Source organism: Scyliorhinus canicula, chromosome 15 (genome assembly GCF_902713615.1).
Source record: "Scyliorhinus canicula chromosome 15, sScyCan1.1, whole genome shotgun sequence".
NCBI lineage: Eukaryota > Metazoa > Chordata > Chondrichthyes > Carcharhiniformes > Scyliorhinidae > Scyliorhinus > Scyliorhinus canicula.
The window spans coordinates 66,738,976-66,750,742 of NC_052160.1; the positions used below are offsets into that span (position 1 = coordinate 66,738,976).

The 11,767-nt window shown below is 41.8% G+C and overlaps 1 protein-coding gene across 1 annotated transcript; it reads right to left on the reverse strand.

Moving 5' to 3' along the window:
- Positions 1–1,605: 1,605 nt before the first annotated feature.
- LOC119978818 (gastrin/cholecystokinin type B receptor-like) lies at positions 1,606–10,581 on the reverse strand. The gene has a single exon (XM_038820701.1). It carries the CDS (start codon positions 9,664–9,666, stop codon positions 8,317–8,319), a length of 1,350 nt encoding a protein of 449 aa, XP_038676629.1. The 5' UTR covers positions 9,667–10,581; the 3' UTR covers positions 1,606–8,316.
- Between the last annotated feature and the right edge of the window lie 1,186 nt (positions 10,582–11,767).

Sequence of the window (11,767 nt, forward strand, 5' to 3'; positions counted from 1 at the left end):
GTAAAGAAACCTGAGAATCCCTTCACGAACATCATATAGACTAGGCAGGATTTGGACTAATGGGGAGGGACAATAAATGCTGGCCTTGCCAGCAACTTCCATATCGCCACAAAAGAGGAAAGACGAGTTGAGCTTCCAACTATTGACCAATACCAATTCATGAGGCTCAGGAGTCTTTTCACTATAGCCAACATGCTGTCATGGATGATTTCTGGTTGGGCACAACTGTTGTGGAAATGATGGAAGTATTGCTGATGCTACAATAATAATTACCAAGTTCATGGTCAGCAAATTCTTCTAACAGATCACTGTTTCATATCCCGAATCTGTCCTTCCCCTGTTCACACTCTGATGTTGTCAGATAGTTGCTGACAAAATAAACGTTCCACTCACAAGAACTGCTGCAGCTTTCATAATATGGCGAAAACCTCTTTATGTCCCAGCACTATTTTACCCAGCTTCAATTATGACCTATAATCCAAATCAATATTTAATGTGCTGAATTATTGATTGCTCACCAGAGTCAACTCCACCACATAGTAATTGGTTAAATTCATTTGCCAATGTGAGCTTGGCTGAGGGAGCAATCCCTGTTCTTGAACTGGTAGGTTTGAGCTACACCCAATATTCACCCCTAGCCTTATTTACACGTGCCTGGCAAGCTGCAGTCTCCTGTTAAATGGTCTTACACATCTCGCCGCTGTTTCAGGCTCAGGATCGAGGCTCTGTCCTTTTCTACCTTTACCAATGTGGCGACTGGGGGGTCTGGTGTGGAATGATATGTTTTCTGTGACATTTAGCAAGATGGACTTAAATGCTGCCTGATCAGAAAATACTGGATAGCAAATGCCGGGTGAATTTTCAGAGCACTTAAACAGCCTCAAACTGTCTACCTTTCCTCAAACATCTGGCTTGCGTATGTGTAACTGGTGCATTGTACTGAAAGAGCTGCGCTAAAGTGTATCTTTGAAGTCTTTTCTAGCTGCTGTTCTTCTCTCCTCATCTCACCTGAAGGCACCCTGGAATAAAGAACAAAGAAAAGTACAGTATAGATATAGGCCCTTCGGCCCTACAAGCCTGCGCTGACCATGCTGCCCATCTAATCTAAAACATCACTCATAAGGCTTTAATTTGCGTGTGAGTTCGACAGATTTTCTAATAGAGACACAACAGCCAAGTGTGACCAATTCCAGGAGACCACACACGCACACACACACTGACAATGGGTATCACTGAATGACAATCACAAGCTACAAGTTTGCTTGATTTTCCCTCTGTAACTTGAGTACCTGTGGCATCTCTACTGTCGCTCTGGCTGAACTATCATATTCAGTAAACAGCAGGGCCTAACCCTGAGGCTTTCCTGGTTTCTATATCCCAGATATGTGATGGATGGATTTGCTGAACCACTTTAATTTCCATCAAAATGCTTATTCAATTATTAGAAGTTATAACATTTTATGACGATATTCTTTTCCAAAAGCTCAGAATACTACATATCGTTCTTTAAGCCCAAAGGTTTAAAAATGACATATAAATAAAAATTTGGACATACAAAGTATTGTGTTTTATATTATATTAATAAAAGGAAATATTGGATTCATGTTAAACACAGAAATAATTTAAACTTTATTTCCACATGACTTACAGACATTGAATGGTACATTGCAATAAACCTTTCTGAAATTGACAGGTTCCATCTGTACAAATCTTCAAATTCAAAATGTAGAACATCACCCAGGTAGTTATGATATTGGCTTAGCATTCTGCGAATATTGAACAAAGTCTTACGGAAACAATGATATTATTTGTGAAGCCATAACAAGTGCTATACATATTCCAGAATTTCTTGCCTATGAGCCTATGAGCTGTGCAAGAAATTACACTGTCCATCAATATCGACACACACAAGATTTTGAGAGAGTGAGAGAAAGTAGTGTTATGACTCTGTAATGGAAACCATTCATTTTACTGTCTTCCTGGACACAACTATACTTCAATTATTTATTATTTCATATCCAACATGCGATCATTTTGGATGGTAAGATACAGATGTAGAGAAACAGTGTTCACTGTATGTTTATTAACACTGATTCCTAAATCTGCAATGTTAATAAATCAATATTCAAGACGATATGTACATGGCACCGTGCATTGGATGAACAAGACTCGAGAATAATCATTAATGTTGCAAACAATACTTGTGGTATAAAAGCATACATATCATTACTGTCCTTTCACTCAACAGTGAGATGTTTGTAGCTTAAAGCATCAAAGGTGCCCATGAGTTATACTATTTTTACCCATAAGAACAGTGGATTACGATGTGGAACAGACTCAATAGGCCAAATGGCCTACTTCTGCTCCTATATCTTATGCGCTTAATTGCCATCATTGGAAGCACCTTCCTACATGACAGATCTTGTTGAAGCGTAGAACACGAGACAAGGCATATTAATGCATGCAGTGCCTGTGCTGCTAATATTGCAGTCACAGATACAGCCCAATATAAAACTGTGACACGTTTATTCTAGAAATGCAAAGTAGCATTATTATCCATTAATATTGATACCTCTGATAATACAATTTGCCACATGTGGATAAATAACAGGGTCAAGTATAATAAAATGATATGTATGGTAAATTCTGGTACTGATTTAGATTGTTGCTAACTATCCATTGTTTCCATTCTAGTACTTTACCTTGTAAATATTTGCAATTTAAAAAAAAATCTAGTTTTGGTAATTACTTTATTATATTTCAGGTTGGTAGCTGCAGGCTACTGCACCCCTCACTAATCTAAGTAAAAGAAATGCCAGTCATTTGTGACACCTACACTCAGTTGTACAACCATCTACTATGGATAGACAATCGAAATAGCTGAATCTGTTTTCACCAAAATGGCAGGCAGAGTCTTATCCCATTTCAGAATAATCATGAGATGGGACTATTGCTGGATCTCACACCCATGGTTGAATCCTGCCTGTCAGAACATTCCAGAAATGGCCAATTAAGAACATAAGAACTAGGAGTAGGAATAGGCCATCTGGCCCCTCGAGCCTGCTCCGCCATTCAATGAGATCATGGTTGATCTTTTGTGGACTCAGCTCCACTTTCCTGCCTGAACACCATAACCCTTAATCCCTTTATTCTTCAAAAAAACTATCTATCTTTATCTGCCATCTCCGGTGGCAGTATCCAATGAAAGACAGCTTGCAGGTTTCTGAGTCTTCAGGCCCAATCAGAGAGCCTGAAGCCATGGAGGGATGGGAATCTCACCATCAGAGGTGGGCGTTATAACTGGAGGAGGGGAATACAAGGGCATCTCCATCTTGTGCTACCTCCTGAAAGGTCTCAATTTTAAACAAATATTCTGCGGCCACTGCTACCTGGTGACACTTCTGGATAGAAAGTCCATCTACTGAAGGGCTTGTGGCCACAGTAGTTGCCCTCTGATCTCTGCTAATTCAATTCAAGATTAGGGGACAAAAACAAACAGGCTTTGAGGGTCCTGCCTGGCCTGCCTCTGGCAAGCCGCCTCCAAGTATCTGCCGTCCTTTGACTCAGTTATTGGTGGGGGAGCCAACCATTACCAGGAAGATTGTCCCAATTTTAGAATTTCCTCCCAGATCCACCTTCAAGGTGCCTTTACAGGATTGGGAAAATGCTGCTCTTCATGTTCATTTGCCTCATATAGTGTCGCCTCATTCCTTTCCAAAGATGTGCGGGTTAGGTGGATTGGCCATGCTAAAAATTGCCCCTTCGTTGTCCAAAGATGTGTAGGTTAGGTGGGATTTTGGGGTTGTGGGGATAGAGCTGAGGAGTGGGCCTAGGTAGGGTGCTCTTTCAGAAGGCCAGCGCAGATTTGAAAGGCCGATTAGCCTCCCTCTGCACTGCATGGATTCTATAGGGATTATATACACCTAATGTATTTTACCAACCAATTATGTAAGTCCACTTTACAAATGATCAAAATCACAACCACCTGCAGTTTCTATGAACTTACTTTTACATAATTTGAGGAATATTTAAGGGCTAAATTGCTGTAACATATTGTTGTTAATTTGCTTAAGCAGTTTCTGTGCAAATTCAAAATCTGCAACTAAATTAGTGCCCAAAACTATGGTATTTATAATCTTGAGGAAATCACAATCACCCATGATTAAACATTTCAGATTTGACATTAAGTTGGTCACTGATTATATCGAAGGATGTGTGGATATAAAAATATTCAGTGGGTCTTTAAGTGCTGAATTGTTGCCAATATGTTGAAATACAATTCCAGTTTTTTTTGTTTGTGGTTAACTGAACTGAGACACTGGGGAAAGAAATTTCAGCCAACTGCTCCAGATTGGAGAGGGTTACGGCGTTTCATTGTGCTTGTCTTCATTTGACTATTTCAGACCTGAACAAAGATTGCAAAAAAACAGCTGGAACTTATTTCCCTGTGGTAAATTTCTTTTCTTATGCAGAAATGAACAAAATGCACTTATTTCTATTTTAAAGTTAGAGTACCCAATTCTTTTTTTTTCAATTAAGGGGCAATTTTGAGTGGCCAATTCACCTAACCTGCAGATCTTTGGGTTGTGGGGGTGAGACCACGCAGACATGGGGAAAATGTGCAAACTCCACACGGTCAGTGACCCAGGGCCGGGATCAAACCTGGGTCCTCAGTGCCGTGAGGCAGCTGTGCTAACCACTGCGCCACCGTGTTTCCCCCATTTATTTCCATTTTAGACGTGGTGAGGCATCCATGGCTTAGCAACAACTGAAACAAACTTCCAGGGGGCAAAATGTATTTAGCATATTTGTTGTCAACGATGGAATGGAGTTGTTCTATGGAGCTTGAATCTATATTGGCTAGAATTCTCCAGCCATTGGGATCCTCTGTTTACGCTGGCAGCGCACCCACGGGTTTCCCGGTGGCGTGGGATGACTTCAATGGAAAATTCCATTGACAAGCAGCGGGAGTATAGAATCCCACTGCCAGCGAACGGCGTGCCGCTGAGAGACACAGAGGGCCTGGAAAATCCAACCCTTAGTTTCAAGTTGGTTAAGCCACACAATGTGCTAGTGTCACATAATCAGTTATATAATGCAATTAATAAAACACTGCTATTTGTGTAATAGGATTCAATTGGAAAATAAAATGATGTCTCGAACTTGAGTCTATCATGCAATCATAGAATCCCTGCACTGCAGAAGGAGGCCACTTGGCCCATCGAGTCTGCACTGATCCTCTGAAAGGCACCCTATTTAGGATCAGGCTCCCACGCTATCCCTGTTACCCAGTAACCCCACCTAACCCTTTGGACACTGACGGGTAATTGATCATAGCCAATCCACATGCACATCTTTGGACAGTGTCCATGATGAAAATCAAATGAACTGATGAGTTCATGGGATCTGTACTTAATAACTGCTGGGGATGGAGAGATCATTTGCACAACATTGCATTTATTAATTGAAAGCTAACCCTAACAGCTACAACTGAAATTATGTTCATACTTTCCAGGTAGGTTGCTTTTGTTGATGATGAAGTTTTCAAAATAGAGTCACCTTGTTCTAGCATCTTCTCTCCTGGATGGCTGTAAAGAGAATGAGTGTCTATTGTACAGAAACAGAAAAAAACCCAATTTCTTTAAGCGATTGCTTAAAAATTGCACTAGATTGTCACAACTTCTGGAGGTCGCATTTACCATTCGGAACATCAGTTATGATTTCGATTCACCTTCTGCAATCTTGTGTCAACTCTGAACATATCAACACAGGAGAACAAGCCAACAACAGCTTGTCTGAGAACTGTCTGCCTTTATCACACACATGATTTTAAGATTGAGTGTTGACCATAAAGTAATAAGCCAAAAATGCCCTCAAGGGGAGCTCAGCACAAATTAAGTTTATGACAGAGCAGAACTGCCATTTATTAACATGATTGTTCTTGTTTATTATACTTATTCACAAATTGCTGATAGCTTTGATGGATTTGCCTTCATTTGCAATTGTTGATAGGAATTTCTAGTTGCCATTGCAGCCATGCAGCTTTATCTGGGTACTGTGGCATTGGAAACATTTGCATGAAATGCTATCAATCAATCAATCTTTAAATTTCCATAGGGATAGTAAATGTGCATCAAAATCAGGTGGCTGAACCTCTTGTCTAACAAAGGCACCCTAGAGTTCCTGTTAGGTCAAGACACAGACATAGGACCAATAAAAATGTTAGGGTGGGTTGGTAATGGTTGCGAATCCATTTTGTATTTCAGATTTTCTTTTCAAAACTAGAGTACGGATCGAGATAACAAATATAGTTAGTTCCGTCAATGACTAGCATTTCCAAACTAGTTTCACATGGACAAAAAAAGCCTCTCTTTGTGTAACTGTTGCACACTTGTGTATCATCTCTCTCCATCCTGTATGTACAATTTTCTCCATCTGGTGTATGTCTCTCCATCTTTCTGCAGCATTTAACTACTTTTCTTCCCTTACTCTCTTTCTTCCATCCAAATAGCTCTGAAATTTTGTTTTGCGTGCTTCTTTACACCTGTTATCTCAGATTATTTCTCAGTCTTTCTATAAGTCTACCCGCTGTGTCTCATTATTTTGTGCATCTCCCTTCTCACTGTGTGTGCTTGTGATATAATATGTGTCTTGTTGTGTATCTGCCTTTTTCAAAAAGACCTAATATTATATCTGTCATAATTTCAGTTGTGGCTGCTAGGCTTAGCTCAGCTGAAGTGTGATATGACTCACTTATCCCAATTTTAGGGACAAATAAGAATAAGCTTTATTACTGTCACAAGTAGACTTACACTAACACTGCAATGAAGTTACTGTGAAACAGTACAAGGGCAAAGAAGCGAAACATAGAATTATCTGACCAGAGTACAAATTTTCACCTTCACCCCATGGAGAGTTATTTTGCACAGTGGATTGACTACCCATTGTAGAATCCACCCAAGAGAATGGAACAAATGCTTCTACAAGAGACAGGTAATTTGTTCTGTCAGATTATCACTGAGGAGTTGAAGACAAAACCTTACTCCTATCTTTGTTCCCTTTAAAGATGTTTCCACTAATGGCTTATTGGTAGAGGCACAATTCAAGGAGATGTATGGACCCAATGATCACTGGGACAGTTGGGCATAACATACAGCAGTGCTTCAAGATTAGAGATAGAAAAGTTCATCCAAGCTCCACTATACAGTGCCGATAGTCGAACTTTAATGAACATTGAAGGAAATCAGGCTTTGGATCAGCTATGAGCCCCATTCATCCCCAGGTCAACATCATTCAGTGTTAGATTCACTCATGGAGATGGGTCACCCAGACAAGGTGCTAAATTGAGTCTGGCACCCATAGATCCAAACCCCATATCAATCTTCAGGAGTGGAGAGCACAAATTAAATAAGTTATTTATTATAAAATGAAAATGGCTACTTTCTAGAGGACATTTAGTGATTTGAGAGCAACTGAAATTAATAATGTGCTCTAAATGAAAGCTGACAGACCAGTATACTAGACATGATAAGCAAAATATCATAAAGCATTTACTGTAAAATAATAAACATGAGCATTTTTGACGTAGATAAAATAGATGTGTATCACCAGGATGGTCATGATATCTGAATTCAACTGCATGTTAATATTGATTCTACTTGCTATGTTGTTGAGGTCTCAATATGAAGTATTCTTACTAAATACAGTATATGTTTTTGCAATACCAATTGAAGAAGGCTGCACGATGCTAGATTCAGTTCCGTACTGAGTTTTTTGATCACAGCTGGTACAGTTACAAGGGAGCAACAATTGATTCCAGTGTCCAAGGGTTCTAGAAGAACAATTAGGTAATGTTCCCATCCTGGTGACTGTGCAGCGTCCTAAGCTGGCAAGCATGTGTGTCAGACAAAAACAATATTAGGCTTGAATGTGGACTTCCCCATGGTTGAATAACATACCTACATAATTTTCTAGACTAACAAGTGGTCACTTGAGAGGAGAACTCAAAGGTGTTCCAGTATTTATGCAAACATGGTCTGGCAGGTCAGTAAGAAATTTACACAAAATGATATGCACAGGTAAGAAATTTACACCATTCATTATGGAAGGTCTCGGGTTGTCCAAGTTATGAATGATAGATTTACACATGTCACAATCTTTGGCTTTATATAACTCTTATTAGTTACATAGAGAGTACTAACAAAGCCATTTATTCTCACCCAGGTTGGTTTCAGGGGTATTGTTACACTGGGAATGATAGTGGTGAATTAATTAGTGACAAAGTGTTAACTCAATAGAAACAGCATTCTACAAGTTCTATGTGGCCTCTTTGTTGTTCCTGGTGTTGTCTTCATCAGTTACAGCAGTAGGTTTTGGGACAGGGTGGCATGTACTCAAGGATGTCTCACAAATCCCAGAAGGTGAACAACAATCCTTAAATTTTTCCTCCTTTGACTCAATGAAATTGAATTCTTTTGTGGAATTCTGACAAGATTCTCTGTAGGAAAGAAGTTTGGGTAGGGATGACCTTGTGGAGCCTTCAGACATGGAATAGTTAAAGAGAGAGACAAGGGTTCTTCTATATTTGTTCTTTATTTCCTTGGCTGATCTGTACAGGTCTCCAACAAAGCAATAGCAAATTGGGTTGAGGGAAGAATTGGTGAGACCAAGCCACTGAGCAAATGGTCTAAAGTGCATGATCCACTCTGAAGATGTATCATCATCCCTTGAGGCATCTTCAGTATTGAAATCTAGCCAGATGTCCACCACGTAGACGGGTAACCACGAAAGGGCGAACAGAATCACCAGAGCCACCACCATTTTGGCAATCTTCTTGCGAATTTTCAGCCTTGAAGATGGAAGGGATTGACTCCTGGAGTCACACTCTTTGAAGTGACTGGATGTGCTCCAAAGTTTGTGCCAAGTGAGAAAGCAAATCACTAGATTAAATGACACAGGCAAACCATAGAGAGAGCAGAAGAGGAGAAAATTGTAGGCCTGTTTCAACCTGACTTGGGACCAGACTTCACTGCAGAAGGGAACCCCGAATGTAGGGTCAATCACTTCCAATTTGTTCATGAAAATAAGAGGCAGACAGATACCAGATGACAATAACCACACGACGAAGATGGTCCAAAATATTTTTCTCCAGGTGAAGAATGATCTGGCATTCAAAGGGTTGTGGACATTATAATACCTGTTAACACTTATAACGGTGATACTGAGGACACTGGCCGAGACAGACACAGCTTGGGTGAATGGAGCTGCTCTGCACATGAAGTCACCATAAATCCAAGCTTTGTAGATTTGGTAACCCAGGGTTGTGGGCATGCACACACAGACCACCATCAGATCACAGACAGCAAGGTTGATCAGCAAACTGCGAGTGGCACTCACCCCAGTCATCCTGTTATTCCGTTTGCTGGTCAGTACTTTGATTGACATAATGTTCCCAACGAAGCCAACAGCGAAAGATATGCTGTACATGACCGTCAGGGCGATGGTGGACGGCTCTCGGATGGTCAACAGGATATTCTCCAGGTTGCCCAGGTCTTCATGCAAGAAAGCGTCCGGGAGGTAGAGGGAAAGATTGTTCTTCATTAAATGTTCGGCCAAGGGGAAGTTGGAGGAGGGAAGACCCAGCGATGAATTCATCTTCTTCAGCATGATTCCCAGGTAAACTCCACTCGCACTCAAGTCCACAGCATGGTCACATCACAGGTGATTGGAGATATCTTCCAGCATTGAAACGTCTGCCTACTCGGACGCTCTTTGAAACCTCATTTCCCGCTGACTGTGCGGATGCAAACTCCCTCTGATCCTGCCCGGCAGAGCAGAGCTGAGCAAGTGCTGAAAGAACAGCGCCCCAGTCTCAATCCTCAGGACAACTTGAACCTTCTTCACTAGCTCCCAATCAGCACACTGCAGCCTCCCCCGGCTGCAAAGTTGACAGTGCTTTCTTCATTTGAGTCACACCAGGAGGAGCCCAACATTCATGTCAGTTCTGTATCCTCAGTGTTCTAACACACTTGGTGCCTTCGTCTTTAACACTGTTCACTGAGAGATTACAAGACGTGAGTGTTTGTCTCCTGTTTCGCTCTTCTCCATACCCAGCTTCCCATGAATATCATTCCCTCCAACAATATGAAATCCAGCCCCTCGCCACTTAGCTGCACTAAATTAACACTACACTGTCTGAAGCTCGTCTTTTCATCACTTCTGTTCCACCTTTTCACCGCATGTTTATCATTTTCCCTTTTTCTGCCTTTATTTCATGTCTCGCTCTCTCTCTTGCCTTATCCAATGCAGTCTCTACCTTTCCAGTTGTTTGCCCCTCTTCCTATTCGCTCCAGTCTACTTCTGACTCGCGTCTATTTCTTTCCGCGACTCTTCTATCTGATTTGCCTTTCCGTCTCTCCTTCCTAATCCGATCTATGTTCTCTCCCCTTTATCCATTCCTCATCTCGGCAATAGAAGGGTGATTAAAATCTTGGGAGGAACCGATTCTTGCTCCGAACAAAGTCAAAGGATTCAGCCTCGATTCCCGTTTGCAGAGAGAGATAGAGAGAGATAGTGAGATAGAGACAGAGAGAGAGAGAGACAGAGAGACAGAGAGAGAGGCAGAGAGAGAGATAAAGAGAGGCAGAGAGGCAGAGAGAGATATAGAGACAGAGAGAGAGATAGAGAAACAGAGAGAGACAGAGATAGAGAGATAGAGAGACAGACAGAGAGAGAGAGACAATGAGAGAGATAGAGAGAGACAGAGAGAGATAGAGACGGAGAGAGAGAGATAGAGAGAGAGACAGAGAGAGACAAAGAGATAGAGAGAGACAGAGAGGCAGAGAGAGAGAGAGAGAGACAGAGAGACAGAGAGAGAGAGAGAAAGATAGAGGGAGAAACAGAGCGAGAGAGAGAAAGGGAGACAGAGACAGAGAGATAGAGAGAGAGAGACAGCGAGAGACAGAGAGACAGTGAGACAGAGAGAGATAGAGACAGAGAGATAGAGAGAGAGAGACAGAGAGACAGTGAGACAGAGAGAGATAGACAGAGAGATAGAGAGACAGAGAGAGAGAGAGAGACAGAGAGAGACAGAGAGATAGTGAGAGACAGAGAGGCAGTGAGACAGAGAGATAGAGACAGAGAGAGAGAGAGAGAGAGACAGAGACAGAGAGAGACAGAGAGAGAGACAGAGAGAGAGACAGAGAGAGACAAAGAGATAGAGAGAGACAGAGAGGCAGAGATAGAGAGAGATAGAGAGAGAGACAGAGCGAGAGAGAGAGCAAGGGAGACAGAGAGACAGAGATAGAGAGAGACACAGGGTGACAGAGAGACAGAGATAGAGAGACACACAGGGAGAAACAGAGAGGGGGAGACAGAGAGACGGAGACCGGGAGACAGAGAAAAAGAGAGGCAGAGAGACAGAGACAGAGAGAGAAAGACACAGGGAGGCAGAGAGAAAGAGAAACAGGGAGACAGAGAGAGAGAGACAGAGACACACACAGAGATAAACAGGGAGACACAGAGAGAGAGAAACAGGAAGACAGAGAGAGAAAGACACAGGGAGGCAGAGAGAAAGAGAAACAGGGAGACAGAGAGAGAGAGACAGACACACACAGAGATAAACAGGGAGACACAGAGAGAGAGAAACAGGAAGACAGAGAGAGAGAGACACAGAGAGAGAAACAGGGAGAAGAGAGAAAAACAGGGAGACAGAGAGAGAGACAGAGAGAGAGAGAAACAGGGAGACAGAGAGAGAGAGAGAAACAGG

Excerpts from the sequence above, each read along its gene's own strand:
- LOC119978818 (XM_038820701.1), bottom strand. The coding sequence starts at position 9,666 with ATGCTGAAGAAGATGAATTCATCGCTGGGTCTTCCCTCCTCCAACTTC.